Source organism: Lutjanus erythropterus, chromosome 10 (assembly GCF_056507025.1).
Source record: "Lutjanus erythropterus isolate fLutEry1 chromosome 10, fLutEry1.hap2, whole genome shotgun sequence".
In the NCBI taxonomy this organism is placed as follows: domain Eukaryota; kingdom Metazoa; phylum Chordata; class Actinopteri; order Lutjaniformes; family Lutjanidae; genus Lutjanus; species Lutjanus erythropterus.
In genome coordinates, this window is record NC_139326.1 from 15,175,372 (window position 1) to 15,193,588 (window position 18,217).

At 38.6% G+C, this 18,217-nt stretch overlaps 1 protein-coding gene across 1 annotated transcript in view; it reads left to right on the forward strand.

The window, feature by feature from the left end:
- Window positions 1-18,217, forward strand: part of ksr2 (kinase suppressor of ras 2) — a 121,468-nt gene that overhangs the window by 66,765 nt on the left and 36,486 nt on the right. The window contains exon 5 of the mRNA XM_084728368.1: window positions 3,375-3,547. Coding sequence (XP_084584494.1) covers window positions 3,375-3,547 — 173 coding nt within the window. The remainder of the gene's footprint in view (window positions 1-3,374; window positions 3,548-18,217) is intronic.

Sequence of the window (18,217 nt, forward strand, 5' to 3'; positions counted from 1 at the left end):
TTACAAGTTTTATTACTTTTTAAGTCTGTTTTTGATGGATGAACTCACTTTTTTCTTTCCTTTTATACTTCTTCCTCATCTGTCTCTGTCTGGACTTCCACCATTGTCATATCAGCCTGCTTTTGTCTGTGTTCTGTTTGTCAGGTTTTCTTTCTGTTTAGCTCAGTAGTCCTTTCAGGTTCTCCTCTACAGCTTTTCCTATTGTAATTGGTGTTCTCTTTTTCTGGCTCACTCTCTGTGCATCTCTTTAACCTGTCCTTCACCATCTAAAGCTGCGTATGTGTATGTGCATCATGTAGACATCATTTTGAAGTCAGTTTACAGACACACAGGTTGCCGTCATTTGTATACATGTCATATGAGTTCAGCCAAGCCTGAGGGCCCAATGTTGTGCCTTCGAGCTAAAGAGAGGATTATTTTGTGTCGCTGCATGAATTTCTGTATGCATGCACAGCTGAGGTTAGTTGTGTATATTGAAAGTTTGCCTACTGGGGCCTCCATCAAGTTCAGCTAAAACCAATTTGGAAAGGACCTCTGGTTTTGCTATGGCTCATGCATTGAGCCCAAAAGACATGTAGGCAGTTGTAGTTGTCTCTTCTGTAAATCACCTGAGGTTTTTTAATCAAACAACATATTTCCTCATCATTAAGAGCCCAATTTGTGTACTGTAGGTTGTGTCACTTGGTGCACTTTGGTTCATGGTTACCTCACTATCACATGGTGATCTGTATACTTACAGGTTATATCTTTCAGAAAAACACAAAGGTTTTACAGGAACAAATTGTATGACAAGCTAACAAAGACAAATTGCACCACAAGCTTAATTATCTGAAACTCATTTTTCTGAAATGACAGGTCTTGCAAAAGGAAGCAGGCTGACAAACAAAAGCCAGTGATTATGGGAAATTATTGGTGACTTGCAATTTGACATGAAATACAATTTAAAAAGATGTTTTTCAAGTAATTTACAAGCTTCTGGAGAAAAGTAGGACTGTAACCACAGAGACGGCTGTTGGGTAATACGTGGTAACGCCTCCTCTCAGCCAATTCATTAAGCCTTGATCCCATCACTCCTGTCACAAAATAAACCCTTAAAATTCACACTGAAGTTCTCGGTGCTCCTCAGATGACTGAGCAGATTTCATATCTATAAGCCACATTAAAGATTTTTGAAAACCGATGACACTCCCGAGAATTAATGGCTGTCAACCTGAAAACCTTGCTGTTTTTTCATGTAAGGTTGCCAAGTTTACTTACTGTTTCTTAAACATGCTGGAGTATAGCAGACATTTATTTTAAAAAGTATTTTATTTAATAACAATAAAACATGGCAGAAGTTGTTAGAGGACAAACAAAGCTATGAACACAAACACAACACCAGAATCACACTAAAACAAACCAAAATAAATCAAACCTATGCACCCTAATAAATCCAACCACACAACTTATGTCATCACAACTGATAAGTCAATAATCTAAGTTAATAGTAAAGTAACAAAATTAAAGTAATTTTCTTTATATGGAAGAGAAGAAAATAAAAAAATATAGATATATTGAAATTTACCCTTGATGGTCTTTAGTTCTTTTATTTTCTTAAACCTTCAGTAAACCTTCTCCATCTTTCCCCGTATTTTTTAAGGTCATAATTTCTTTTTGCAATATATCCATCATGAATAAAGTGATGTTAAATATACATTCTAAAATAATATTCAAGGAATCCATGCCAGCAGCTTTAAAAAAAAGAAACCTTTTCCCCAGCAAAATGATCAAATTAATATTAGAACCGTTTGTCTCTGAAAGATTACCAAATACCACAGAGAAAAAAGGAAATCTGGTTTCTGCATGTTTTTATTGATTAGAAGTTGTTGGAACAGAAAGGTTTGCTTAAGGCATATACTCTTCATGTTGGAGCTTAACAATGGCCAGGCAGAAACAAGTCTTGAATTTAAAGCTGCAGGATTATATTAAAAACTTTAAATCATGAGCAGCGCAAAGCTTTCCTTGTGATTTCTTTGTTGTCTATTGTATTGATATAGGCTGATAAAGTGTTTTCTTTAAGAATTTGATTCAAGAAGCTACTTTCAGTAATTAACATAGTAATGTTTCCATGGGTCGGTAATGTCACAGCGGTCATGCTGCTGTGCCTTGTGCGGAAATGCACACACAGCAGGGAGACACTTCACCTTATTTCACCCTCCTGCGGTCCATCCACTGTTAACCATGATTTTATGCCCTGACCTGTGGGTTAACCACAGTGCCTGCATCACTACAAGTGGGTCATTTCAACAGCCCTGTTCACTTTTCCGTCTTGCCGAATCTACCATTTAAGTAGCGATGCACCAGAGGCAGGCACAGGGGAGATGACATTCTAATTTAACCCTGTGATTAATTAAGAGACTAAAAACAAATTTCCTTTGTGGTTTACACCTTATGTTGAGCCCAGTTTGTGTACTGTTTGAATAGCAAAGTAAAGTTGGACATACCGTTAATGCACTTGCGACCATCCGCTATAGATTGTTTAAATAGGGCTCTTAGTCTTTCTTTACTTCAATTAGCTTTGTGATCGCATAATATGCATGTAAGACTTAATATCTAACAATTACTAAAACTGACAGCAATATATAAGAAACAATATTGTATTAAACATTAAATCCATCATTAACTCAAAGCTGGAAAACGTACTAATACATATCAATGTATCAAATGAAGCGTGAGTTAATTCCAAATGAACCTGCCTTTCTTTTTTTTTTCTTTCTCTCTATCCTTTATACTTCTGTCAGCCTGACAGCAGTTTGCTTTTATTCTGGCCTGATGCCAGTAGCTTTGTAGTCGGCTTATGAACATGATACCCACCCATGCGCTGTTTCATGATCACTTAATCCTATATTTATTTTTTCTTAATACACCATGCTTACTGTGACTTCGGTAGCTATCACACCTGCTCTACAGTTTGTTTTTCATTTGTACAAAAGGATGTTATAGTGGTCTTGTAGCTGACGTCCAGACTGCAGAATTAGGCCACAAGTAAATCAGAGCTCAGGCATGATGGTTTGCAAGTACGTTTAGTTAGAGGATTTTCATGCAACATAAAAACAACCTTTAAAAACAACTGAATGAATAGCTGGACATCACTGGACGTGCAAACAACCCTCCATACATTGTTTAAGTTGCATTCTGTTATTATTTTAAAGCACAATTTCACACTAGATAGAAACACACTTGTCAGACTGTGTCAGTGCTGGTGTTGTTGAAATCTCCTTTTACATGTCCAAGGAAAAAAAAAGAGTGAGGAGCTTGATTAAACCACTTAGACATGTGTATAGGCCTAATCTGTCAGTCTCATTGTTCGTCTTTTCTTGTCTTGTTTCCCTCAGAGCCAAGAAGAAGACCAAGCCCTTGAACCTTAAGATCCACAGCAGTGTGGGCAGCTGTGAGAATCTGCCCACGCAGCGCTCGCCCCTCCACACCGAACGATCTCTGCGATCCTTCTTCTTCCCCTCCTTCATCCCATCCACACCTCCTGTCCATGCTGAAACGCCCTCTGCAAGTAAGTTAACCGTTCATTATTTAATTAGCTCACGCCCTAGCTTTTATGGTCTTTTTCATACGTCTTTAATATCTCTCTTTCATATTCTAATCCCGTTTGACATTTGCTTATTTAGTTCTCAGGTGACGCCTCATTTCTGGGATGCCATTCTACTCTCTGTTAGGTTGAGTCAAAATGTCTAGTATACTCTGTGGTTAAAAACTGAAACCAAAATCAGCCTTTATTGTCTTATAGAATCTGCAGAATAAGCCAAATAAGCTTTTGTAACAGTTCTCTCATCTCACTTTCTGTAGTCTTAAACCTTTGGCCTTAACACCAAACAGCACCACAAGGAAGAAACAGTACTCACGCCCATAATCATTCTTCCCACCATAATTCTTTTTGTTAAACATATACTTAAGTACAGCTCTGTTGGAAAGTGCAACAAATGAGCAATCAAGCCGTGCCATAATGACCGGAGGTGGTGTGTTGCTGCACATTGGCAGCCTTATTGGCTGATGCATTATGGGCATACTGCGGAAGCCATTAGACTGAGGAGGAGATGGGAAGTAATGGAGGTTGTGTCAACGAAAGGAGTGATGAATGCTTTTTGCTTAGTGTTGTGAATAGTTGCGGACCTTGGCTAACAGGTATGTGGGGCACGGCAGTGCATATTTGTTGGTAGAGGCATGACACGGAATAATGACACACCATATTCATGAGAAGACAGACAAATAAAGATGTACTTGAATTGCAAAATAGAGACACGGATGTCCTGATTTTCCCCCTGAGAGACTCGCATTTGCCATTGCCCTCTTCTGTTTTCCTCCCAGGATCACAATTCTCCTGTATTTCTCCTTTATGACCAGTTTTTTCGCATCTTTTTTGTTACCACAACCTGTTACTGGCAGTGTAGTACGATGCTAAAAGTCTACTGTTTCCACCCAGACAACAATAAAGCAGCACATGACATGGAAGAGAGCTGCTCGCACTCACTGTATCCATTTCTCCTTAAATACATTCATGCTCGTGCCTCGTCAGCCTCAGTGAGTGAGAGATGGAGAATGAAATGGAAAGTACAAAGAGAAAGAAATAAGCATATTGTAGGAGTCCTGGAAAGAAGAATTCCTGTTTCTCATGGAAAGTTTTTGAGGAAACTAGCACAGTGTTCCAAGAGCAAACTAACATAGTCTGAGAAAAAAAACATTTGTAAAATAAAATTTGAAATTGAACCAGGCTAAATGCTGTGCCCCATTGCGTTTTACAGTTGATATGTGTCTGTTATAGGTCTTGTGCAGGAATACAGTTACAAAAAAATGCATAATTAATATTTTCATATTTTCATTCTTCAAAAGTCACCAAAATGCAGGAAACAAGGTAAATGAAAGGAGGACCCAGAATCCCTATTTTTGAGGTCTCAAGGTTGGCAAGTATGCTAAGTGGTATATTTGCATAGTAGAATAGCAGTACAATTATCTTTCTGACAGAAATCCTGATGTTGATCAAATCCTGAAGCAAAACTCGACTCTGATTTTTCTTAGCCTACATGAGTTGAATACTAATCATTTAACTATCAACGTAGAAAACGAAAATGTATGTACTTTCACTCACCTAAGAAACATATTTCCATCTCTAACGCAATTCATTTTGCAAGTCAAACACTAACCAAAATGACTTTTGAGAAGTACCGTAATAATCAATTTTATTATCAGATTCAAAACAATAACATGTCTCCAGCACTCACATCTAGTTCCAAAACACAACATAAGACAGGAACTTATCACTAGATCAGTCTCAGGGATAAAAAACAAATACAGGGATTCTTTTTTCTTTTCTTTTTTTTTTGTAGGACTGCAAGTTAATGATGATCATTCATTAATCTTTTAACCCCAGATACAGACAGAAAGTCAATTATCTAAAACTGAATGTTGAAAACAAATGAGGACATGATGATTGATGATTGATGATGATTGATGACAAAGCTGTAAATAATGATCAGAGGCCTCCGGTCATTCACAATGAAGTCATCTCCCATGTCTCCACCTGTACGTGTGTGGGAGCGCACATTGACAGCCCACTGAGCTGCAGCATCCAAGTTAACAGTGTCTGCTCCAGGCTACAGCAGAGATTGTACTTCCTCCAACTCCTAAAAACTCTCCATCTACGTAAGAAGCACACATTGCTTTTTTTATCCCGCTGCACTAGAAAGCATTATTAGACACGGTGGGTATCACAGCTTCGTTTGGAAACCTGCCTGTATACCTGAAATCCAAGATAAGCCGTTCACTGTGGACAGCTCTGAAGGTTGAAGGAGTCCTGCCGCCTCAAACACTCCCTCAGGCTTTCTGGGAGGAGTCGCAAGGCACACTCGCTCACAAACATCAACTCTGACTTCTCACCTTAATATGAGCGACTCCCTGAGGCATGTTTAATAGTTTCCGCAAATACAGGCAAAGTACTAAGATCTTTGTTTGTGCTGGTGTCAGTTACAGCTGTAAATGCTGAGGGTGTGACATGCAAGAGGTGTCCAAGTATTTGTCTGCATGCAGTTTTTGTGTTCCCATCTGTTTACTTTTAAAACAGGTTGTGCAGTTACATCGACTGCTCATGGCATTGTGGGTAACTGTAGTTATCTGTGAAGGCCCCATTAATGCTGAAAGGTACATACAGGTTTTGGAGCAACATATGCTGTCATACAAACAACTTTTCGGGGACGTCTGTTTATTTCAGCAAGACAATGCCAAGACTCACTCTGCAGTTTACACCAGTGTGCCTTCATAGTAAAAGACTTTGAGTACCAGACTGGCCTGCCTGCAGTCCACACCTGTCTGTCACTGAAAATGTTTCAGGCATTATAAAGAGCAAAATAAGACAACAGAGGCTCTGGACTGTTGAGCACCTGAAGTCATACAGTATATCAAGTAAGAAAGAGAAAGAATTTCACTTTCAAAACTCCAACAGTTAGTGTCCTCAGTTTCCAAACTTAGTTCCCAAAATTAGTTCTCAGAGTCAGAATGAGTGTATATTTACAAAACACAATAAAGTTTACCAGTCTGAAGATTAAATATCTTGTTTTTGTAGTTGAATATAGGTCAAAAAGGATTTTCAAATCATTTAATTTTGTTTTTATTTGTGTTTTACAGCGTTACAATGTTTTTGGAATCAGGGTTATAACTTAAACTGCTTAAACTGTAATCTTTTGACTACTTAAAGGCTGAATAAGTATTTGTCAGTAGTTGTTTGTAAATGCACCAGAATGATAGATGAATTTTGAGTCTCATTCCCAGGACGTCAAATACTGATGTTTATTTAGTAATTTAGTGTTTACAACCTAATAACCAAATTATAGTCCATTTAAAATATATTATATAAATATTTTATAAGGATAGTCTTATTGTAATGTGGAAGCCACTTCTGTTGGGTTTTTGTATGGATCAATGCATTGTTTTTAATGGCAATCCTGTATATTGCAAATTTTAGTGGTTTTTTTGCAGGTATACTGTACCCCATTTTCCACTGTTTAATTCACAAAGATTTCTTTTTATTTGTTTTTAATTTGCTTAATTATGAGTACTATTTTTAATGTCATCCAGAAGCTGTGTGCGTGACAGAAGCGCATAATAATACAAAAATAGAAGAGTGAGACATCAGTCAGCGCTCATTGTGCCTAACTGTAAACAACTCAGTAAATGGAAGAAAAAAAAATAAACTTTTTTCCCATGGTTCTCCTCAGTTGTCTCCAGTTCTTATTTTAGCAATGGCACATGTGTGTGTTTGTGTGTGATCATGTGGACGAGCGAGTGTGCACCCGATAAACCAGGCTAAACATCCGTCCCGGGTCTATGTTTGGGATTATGGTGTCACTTCCATCTCATATGTCAGGGCCCTGCAGCCAAAAGCATTATCACTCATCTCTCTAGTCGTCTGAATCAAAACACACGCAGGACCCACAAGACTGGCCGAGGTGACCAAACGCTGTCTCCTCTGGATGAGTCAGTGTCCAGCCTCAGCCTGAAACGTCAGAGCATTTCCATGAGTTTGCTTGGCTTTCCACCCAGAGATACTGTTGATAGTCTGGTCATGTTACTGTTAGATTACATTAAAGATTCACACCATGTATCTGTGCTCAGGCAGTCTTTGACACACTGTTGGGTTCTGGAGAAAAGATGGCAATAGTTTTGTATTAAATCTGTTGATACCTGATTATGTTTTGATGTTTAGCCTGTATAAAAGGATAAGGCTGTGATTTTCTATATGTAGATAATCAACAATGAGTTAATCCATTTTCAAGGTTTCCAACAGATCCTCCTGAAGATCTGGAAATCTTTAAACTAAAGGTCAGAGAACTTAGTAACCTCATAAAACTGATATCAATGGTGGTTTTTTAGCAAATGTTACTCAGACATGGTTTAACAGTGCGTTTCTCTGGACCTCTGTTGGCCACTGTTTTCATAGTTATAAATGAAGATGTCACAGAGTGCATCTGTGTGTGGCTCATGGATGAGTTTTTGCTGAATTTGCTGAAACAACTGATGATTTTGTTTTTCTTGGGTGGAAAATCTGATCAGTCAGAGAAGAATAAGATATTGGCCACACAGAACACAAGGTTATCCTATTGGAGTTGGACAACACTAACTAAAACAAAAAACAAGAAAACAAATACATTCTGGCAAACTGAGCAGTCCAGCTTCAGGTGAGAACATGTCTTTAAAGACTTTGCACATGGTGAACCAACACAGGTGATTTCACAGATGATTGATTTACACACAGATGACACCTTCTCATGACTGTGTTGCTTTGTTTGAACTGTTTTTTTTATGGTATGACTTTCACCTGTGGTTTTCCAGGCCACATGATTACCAGCATAGCCAGAATTAACACCTGTGAGAGCGTGGAGAGCATCCTTTTGATCTTTTGCATACCACATAATTATTAAGGTGCAGTAAGAGATTCCAGATATACATAGTTGATTGTCAGGTCTCATGTGGCTTGGACATGTGACTTTTACTTCTCACGAAATGTGGTGGCAACATACCGTTTCTAATCTGGACTACAGAGGAAAAACAATCAATCAAAGACAATAATTTAGTAAGGCTCCTGATGCACATACGTAAACAAAAATTGGCGTGGCCAGTCTTAATGTTCATTATCTGCAAATAAATGTAAATGAAACACTACGCTGTATGTCTATTTGCATGTTTGCTCTCTTGCACTATGTCTCATATTTATATTTATGTATGCTCACTAGACATTTTAAAAAATAATTTCTCTTTTTGCAAGCAAGAAGCGTCCCATTGTTTTTTTTTGTTGTTTACCCTCATGGTCAAGTTGAATAATAAATATTCAGTTTTTGTTTTGTTTTTGCTTTTGCTTTTGCTCCGGGTGTTATGATAAGTCAGTGTTTGTACCAAAGTGAAAAGTTCTGGTGGCCACAGAGGGACATTTTCCAGCTCACCTTCAGCACCTCAGGCTATTTGAGCTCACACAGTCGACGCCCGAACTTGTGATGATGCCTTGTGTCCACTTGGAGGTCCAGTACCAGCCCAGGGACTCAACCAACACACACACACACACACACACACACCTGCAGCAAATCTGATGTGTGTGTGTATGTGTGTATGAGTGTGTGTGTGTGTGTGTGAGATGCAGAGAGAAAGAGAGTGTGGGAGTCTGTGAGTGTGTGCTTGTGGATATAAATGGCTTAAATGTTCTTCATACGCTTTGTGCACAATTCTCTGTTTATTTCTACGTGTTTTAATGACATCATCCACTCACCCTAACCTCGCATAGACGTTTTGCAGTTGCGTCACAGATCTCCTAGCAACCAAGTGTGGCACCACAATGGAGGCCCCTTTGAGAATTGGCAAATAAAAATGGCTACAAATAACTGCTAAAATTAAAACAGGGTGAGGAAAAAAGAGCCACCTGAGAAGAATAGTTGATGCCGGTGTCGATTCAGTATTTCAGTAAAGATGTACAGTTTTCTGATAATGTTTCCATTCAGCCATCGTTTCATACTTTTATGAGGAGATTGATGAGGAGATGGATGTTGACTCATGCTTGGCGAACAGGGCATATTCAGCTTTTTTGTGTTTTAGACTAGTAGACAGAACAGAACAGACAAATCTCATCTTTTGACCTTCGTTTCTTTTGACTTCTGGTTACTGCCAAGAAAGCTCAAAAAGCTTTCCAAACCACACATTTAAAATCTCCCGTTCTCTTGTAATTTGGCTCTGTGACCCAGTAACCAAAAGACAAGTCAACTTTTGAACCATACTTTGGACCAAAAAGATGAAACTGTAGCTCTTGAAGCTACGTAAAATGATGCAGCATTAAAATGTCTAAAAACGCTAGAGACATGTAATGTATTTTGTTGCGTTGTGTATTTAAATTCTCCTATAGAGAAATCAAGAATTTATTCAGTGTAACATTGTATTTCCTCCTAGTTATTGTTAGCTAGTTTCTAGCTGGTATAACTTCCCAGAAAACATGCATTGCATTATTTTGTCCCAAGACTGTTCAACTAAATGACTAAATGTAATGTGAATAAAACTTAAATACACTACCTCCTTCTTGAACATGATTTCTACCTGAGTCATGTCAGATAGATTTACATTAGCTATGGTTGTTGTTTAAAAGGATAGATAACAACTCTCATGATCATACACTACTTTACAACGCCATCAAACTACGCATTTTGTTATAGTTTTAATGTAAAAGAGGCTCCTGATGGCAGAATATATACAGATGTGCATATTCTGCACAAGAGATTATCTTTACTGTCGTTATGTGATGTATTTTGTCTGTATCTTGTTCTGTATCTTTTATTGAATAGGAGGACCTGGATTGTGTTTACCAGGTAGTTTATGTTTTGCAAGCAGGGTTTAATTGACTCACTTTCTGGTGCAGAGCTCTTGCATCAAGCTCTCGTCTCACTCCAGCTAATGAAACCTTGCAGAGGAGGTCATAAACACCCGTCAATATAGAGGTGGACTGGTCAATAGTTACTATGTTGGTTCCTAGGAAAGTAGGGCAGGTGCTAGAAACAGTGTCACAAGTCAGCGCTGTGCTGCTACTGCACAGTGAAATGTTTTTGTGCAAAAGGTCTCCCACTGATCTCGCTGACTACATTTGCACGCACAAAGTATTCCGTTTTTTTTTTTTAATCTTATTCCAAAAAACAAAACAAAACAGTCTTCTTACTAAGCTGTCTAGAAGAGTGCACTCAGCAGAATGCAGATCCCTGCCAGGCAACAGATGGTGAAGCACCTGCTGCAATGCCACAACAACTGCCAGATGCAGCCAGCTGAGATTTGTAAAGTTCTGCCAACATTAATATGACCCTGACATATGTTGTCCCTAACTGAAACAGTTTCAAACTGAGGCAGTTGTTGATCACTTGCAGCCACTAGCAGCTGGTTAAGATAAGCTGTTAATGATCATAAAAAACAAGGCTGTAAATATATAAAATTACTGCTTTACCATGTATGTGGTGAAAACTTTGAAGGAGTGTATTTTTTTGGGAAAAATCGAAGTTATCACAATGTTGACATGTGTGATTACAATGTTGTCTTCACTTAGAGACTATTTTTACAGAGTTGTACTGAGTACTGAACATTGCGATGACACAGTGAAGTTGACCTTTGACCTTTTGGATATAAAATCATCAAAGTCACAATTTGATACATAACAAAACAGCACACAGGGACAGCCTAGTTCTGATGACAGAGTAAATTTGTATATTTACTCAAACAATTAGCTGTTCGTCATCAGTGCTGTCCGAGAGCTACAGAACTCTGATTATTTACATCACCTGAAAGCCTTTCGTATTCTGTCGGACTGGCCTCACCATCAAAACCTGCTCTGCCGTTTACTTGTCTGCCTGCTCCGAGCCATGTGAGCTCTCCAACTGAGGAAGTCACTGCCGAGCCATGAGGCCTCCGGGCATCATCTGTTCTCCCATCCCTCCTCCCTCTGTCTCACTGGCACACTTTAGGCCACGCAGTCTTAAAAGACTTCCACTATCTATAAGGCTGTGTAAAGATACTTGTTTCATCCAAGATAATTGCTGTTTTTGCGGCGCTGTGATTGCTATTGTCGGTTTATCACAGGGATTTTGTGTGTGTGCGCGTGTGTGAGGGTTATTTGTAAAGTGTGTGTGCCTGCTCGTCAAAGATGACAGCACAATATTCTGCAAAAAGGCTGATCGGCGTGCAGCTGTTGCCATAGCAACTGAGCAACCTGGCTTTGTCTCTTGTTCATCGGAGGAGTTTTTTTTTTCTCACACTCACATAGAGGGGAAAAAAACAAAACAAACCCTCTCGTCTATTTCCACCGCCATCTCTTAGTTTGTTTCTCGCTGCCACTCCAAACTAAAACTTGCTCAGTTGTGTGTACTTTCACCTTTTGGAAAGTCTCATTAAAACACACGGATGAGAAACGATGGAAAAATGCTGAGCGACAGCCCGTAACATATCGCTCATATAGCCCTCATGTGCTATAATGCAGCGCATTGTGCAGCAACCGCCCACACATTTTTTACAGTCCTGTTCACTTCTTCTCCTGCTCTGCTCTGCTCTGCTCACTCCACTGTATATACCGTACCATAATGTCAGACTCTTATCAGTTAAACAGGCTTCTCATTGACATGTTGCGTTCTAGGGTTGTTTTGTGCTGAATTTGTTTGGTACTCCCATCTTCAGCTATTGATTATCTCTTGATGAAGCCGTGCCAGTTGTGTTGTTGATTGCATTCAGTCATTTGATTGAAGCTTTTATTCTGCTACGCTGCGCCCATTGAGCTGTAGGACCTCCGTGATTCTGATAATGACAAGAGTAGGTGTATAATGAAAGTAATTACAATTAGCGTGTTTTTTTTCCCCATGTTGTATGTATCTTGTGTTGTTTTAATTGTCACATGCGCCGCTTTTTCTTTTTTCTTTTTTTTACCCACGGTAGAAATTTCTCCTCCATTGGGAATAGCAGTGTTCAACGCTCAGTCAATCACTTAGAGAGGCATCTCAGTCTAACGTCAAATAAATTATATTTGGCTCGAAATAGGCTCCTAGACTCAAGTAGTCGCTTTATCTCTGCACACATACACACACCCGCCCCCCTCTGTTTAACCCACACACAGACAGAAACACATATTCCTTCATCATTCAATGTAGTTACATTTCTCTCTTTAACACACACAAACACACACACACACACACACACAAACACACACACAGCATACTCAACCCCATGGCCTGCTGCGTGTCATGTGACCGGCCGATGGAGGAGGGGAAAGGAAGGCCTCGGCTTAATTAGGCTGAGACCAATCAGAGAAGATGGAGGAGGACACTGTTGTCTGGCGCCTTGGGGTTACTCGGCTCCTGCAGGCTCATCTGTCACATGCACACACACGCACACACACATGCACACATTACGCACATAGAAACTATGCATTCTTATTTGTTTTGATGGCTGTGTTGTTTGTGGCTTGTCCAAAAATTTCTGTGGTATTGTGTGTCTTGATGTAACACCTGTGTGTGAGAATGCGCAGGGCTTTATTGGCTGTCATTTTCACTTCCGTTTTGTCTCTGCATGTCTCTTTTTCACATGTGTCCAAACTCCCCCATTAAACATTTTTTGACCTCATGACCAATGAGATACCATGGCAATATAATGCTGACATGTTTTTTTTTACTGTTACACCTGAAAAAAAAAATTATACTGTTTTTTTCAAGGTCTTGGGTTTGAACTTCATGCTGAGGTGTTTTCATGGTTAGGAAATAAGATTTTTTTTTCTTTATACCTCCACACCAGCAACAGCTGTGGTATTATGTGGTTTAGTTGTCCTTCTGTTACATTCTTGTAAATATCTTAAGAAGGCCTTGAGAGAATTTCTTCAAACTTGGCACAAATGTGCACTTGGGAGAGCTGATTAGATTTTAGAGGTCAAATGTCACTGTGACCTCACAAATCTCTTTCTTTGGCCATAAGAATTCATACGATAATCATGACAAAGTTTTATTTGTTGTGTGTCATCCTCTCTCTCGCCCCTTTACTGTCACACTCTTCAGCTGTTCAGTAAAATCATTAAAAAGAGAAGCCCAAAAAATAAGCAAAAAATTTGGACAGACATGCTTGTAAACTGCAACTTGACTGGTTGGCTGAGCAACTCCAACTGCAAGGTGGTACTTCTAGTTTGTTGTGTTATGACATTTAAGCAACACCTGTGTGAAAGAATGAGCATGACTTTATTGACCATCATTTACACTTGTTGCTTTTTTCTGTATGTCTGTTTTTGTTTAGGAATTGAGACTCTTTTTTACTTAATTCAGTTTACTTATGGAAATACAAAATACACCGGTGCAACATGATCCCAGTATGTTTAAGTTCACTAGTCCTGGTTGACTTTCCGACACCTGTGGTGAAGTCAAGCAGTCAATAGTAAGTACAACCATGATCGGATTTCATGCTGTGCATGTGCTGAGTAGTCGTCTATACAACAGCAAGACACAGTAGAGGTTGTTAAGAAGTTGGCAATGTCTCCTGCAGCTCTTCATCGAACAGTTCACTGTGCCTGCTCTTTCTTGTTTTATTACTTGTTTGCATGAATCTGAAATGATTCATTGTTGATGAACGTGTTATTAAATGCATTCCTTCTTCATGAAAGTGCGTCATAATAAAATTCACTCAATGTTTTGGCGTTTGAACACTTCTGAGATGAAACAGACAGTTTGCTGTCCTGTTTCCATTAGAAGTGAATACATGACATGAGATTAAAAATGCACTGGATTACATGCATATATTCTGTTTTCCTGTGAATCCCTTGTATTTAGTAGACAATCATCCAACACGGGATTAGTGCACAATGAATGCTACTGTAGAGAGGTAACCTTAAAGGTCCAGTGTATGATCACCTGAAAACAAGAATATGTTTTCGTTAACTCAGAATGACCTGTTTATATTTATGGAGAGCACGAGTCATCTTACATGGAGCTCACCATGTTGAATCACCATGTTTCTACAGTATCTCAGGAGAAACAAATCAAACACTGGCTATAGATACACATTTTGCATGAGTTTCGTGGTAGGTTCTTTTAGACACTGCAGACTTACAGCTTGATGTCACTAAATCCTACACACTGGTCCTTTAAAGATAACAAAAAATTAAACAATGTAATCTTAAAACCAAAACTGCATCAGTGCAAACTAACCAAAAGATAAATATCCACATCAGTTCACCCACATACAACGTAAAACAGAGTAACAGCTCAATTAAAATTTTTATTCATCATCTTATTTGTAAATAAGTTCTGACCTTTGGCCTCTGAAGCCAGTCTTCACAGCAAAGGCCCAAACCCAAGACTTATTTCAATAGTCAAACTTTTTTTATGACTGGCATGTGTATGTGAGCACATGAATATGAGTTTGTTCTCATGAGTACTTACTGGCATAAATCTACACACACACACACACACACACACACACACACACACACACACTCACTCCTGTTGTTTAAGAGATGGTGGGATGATCAGAGATTGTTGCGGAAGACAGACAGCGACGTCAACAGTGCACACACACACACACACACACACACACACACACACACACACACACACAATGATAAATAGCCCTGGCCACGCCGCTGACAAGTCCAATCATCTGCCAGTCGCCAACAAGGCCGACAAGAAGCAGATGATGTCAGTTTCCCCTCTGTATTGAGTTATCAGGTTGATTGAGTGTAATTGAGCGATGCATCGGAGTGCGGAGAGAAGACACCAAGCCTCTGGAGAGACTGGAGGAGGAGGGAGGAAGGGTGTTTCAGGAACCAGGAAATGCTATACGGCACCAGAGCCATGACATTAGCACAGTCAACGACTTGCAGTCACTTAATCAATTAATAGGACTGATTAAACCCCTCATCAGATGAGAGTCACACAAAGATTTCTCATCTCCCTTATAGCTGTCAGTGCTGCTTACAAAAAGTATGCAAATGTAATTATGACATTATGCAATCTTTTTTCCGCAAAACATCTTTAACATTCAATGTACACTCATCTCCCATCAATTCCACTTTATCGAAACTTTTAGATATTTAGTCACCAATTAACCAGCAGGCAGGTTCGAACCCAGAACCCTCGTGTTGTGAGGCGATAGTGGTAACTACAACCTCAGCCTTAGTAATAAACATATGCAAAATACAGTAGGGAATCTAAGTGCAAAGCGGTAGTTTATATCTGCTCACCAAGCTTCTATGACTTTAAATTCCATGATCACAAACTTATTATAAAAAAATACAATAAAAAAAATACAATGTATAAATTATGAAATTCTGTTGTTTTTCAATGGTTTCAGCTGAATACACTTACTGACAGTATCAATAAATGTAACTTAATGATCTTTTGCAAATATGCTTTTCCATTGATGAAGCTAAAATATTCCTATATGGAACAGAAATTATACTATTATACTAAATAATGAGGAATTATTGTGGGTGAAAGATTAAACACATTGATCATGTATGATACTGAAGAAGCTCAGTATAGTTTTTCTAGTTTTTCTCTACAGACTTCCATACATTCATCATGTCTTAACAATATATTAGCAATCTAGAAACATTTTTTGAGAATCATTTCACATTCTGGTAGATGCGATCCATCTGTCCATCTCTTCAGGAAATATTCAGTACTATCCCTAGATAAGTTTAAGGTATTTTTCAAACATGTTTATTCATGTTCAAACACTTGCATTGCAAGAAAGGCCTCCCAGCTCCCAACATTTCATATTTTTTAATTTTATCTTGAGACATCCACTCTTAAACTAGGCCAAAAAAGGGACTTCCATTTACCATATTGTTGTACGTCTAGGCACCATCTTTTTAATCAGATTTAGAGGTCCACAGCTGTGGAATTCATTGAGTTTATGACTGCAATCCTCGCCCTGATTGTAAGCCTTTAGGTCACAGTTAAAGACATTTCTCATTTCATCTTGAACCTATAGCAAGATGCTTCTGTTGGTCACACATTTCTATGTATCCTCAGTCTTTTTATTGTTTTCTTTTTTCTTTTTCTGTTCTTCTATTTAGGCTGGCTTGTGTGTCTATAGGTAGTTTGTGTTAAATGTTCTTTATTATTTGTTTGTTGTTTGCTTGTTTTGTTCATTTTTGCTGAGCAATAATGTTATCTTTTTATAGCAGAGAATTCTGAATAAGCCTTTCAGGCTTCCTTCCCCTCCTGCACTGCGACTATACTCTCCTTGCTATGGGTGGCACATTTTGAATTTCTCTTGTGTAATTAAACTGAACTAATTATTGTTAACTGTAGGTTATGACTAGCACTCCTCCAGATTTACCTGTTTAAAAACTTGGAAAAACTCCAACCCACATCTCAACAATGAGTCTTGTCTTTTCTGTTTCCTTCCAAAGAAACACACATAATGAAGAGGCCATGATTACAGACACTGACAAAGACATCCTCATATTCACAGACAATTCATTCATTTGTGCATTTTTATGGGATTTCCAGCTGAGACCAACTCTTTCTCTGTTCGGGCCTAATTAAAGTGAACCACTTGTGTTCTCTCACATGGACATCAATCTCTGCACGCCTCGGCCCACAGTTCCATTTTCAAGTCATTAGGAGTTTGATGCATCGAGGAAAGAACTTCTAGGCCTGTTGTTTTTTCGCTTGTGTTTCTCTCTCCTTATCCTCCACCTACATACACACACACACACACACACACACACACACACACACACACACACACACACACACACACACACACACACACACACACACACACACACAAATCCCCTCTATTCTCCTCTTCCTGACATTTATTTCCAGTTTAAAAGTAACATTATTCTTATGAATAGCTCTGCATAAAGGTCTTCTGAAAATTACTAAATGATTACACATTTGACTCCATCCTTTCCTCTTCTCTTCAGTGTTATGTTGTCAATTCAATGCTGCAAATTCACCGACTGAGCTGTTTACATATCTCTACATATCTGTGGTATTCTGTTTTACAATCTAAATTGGGATTGACTGATGCGAAAGATAAGAGATGAAACAGTGTGTGTTACAGTGTGTTCTTATGAATGGTGTGTTATTCTGTGTACCTGTTTACTCTTCAAACATGAGACACACACGAAACTTTAAAGGGAAAGTGTTGATTTTACACATCAAAGTCTGTTTACAGGTACTACTGCATATGCAAAAAACAGTCTGATAAGGTGCCTTATACATTTTACATTTATATTGTAATAATACTGTATTTGAAGTGAGCCTATCAGATCTCCGTAGCCTACTCACCGTCTCTGATTGAGGTTTGTGACCCCTGTCTACGTTAGCAGCTATTTGCATAACACACCCAAATCTCCGACTGAACTGTCTGTGGTCTGGTGGCATTGTGGGTAATATGGTTGCCAGGTTTTTACATTGAATTAGAATGTGTGGAACAAAAAAAGATGGCATCTCTGGTTCTGCATTATCAATATTGGACCCTTTGAGGTCTTTTTGAGTGCAATGTAAAAAATGGTGTGGTACGATTATATTGATAGCTCTTTCAGTTCCATGTTTTCTCTAGGTTGACTGCATTTATTCATTTTTAAATTGCCAAAAGTATAACAGAATATAACAAATATTTTTGAAATATGTGAGGTTTCTGCAGAAATTGAACAATTGAAAATTATCTT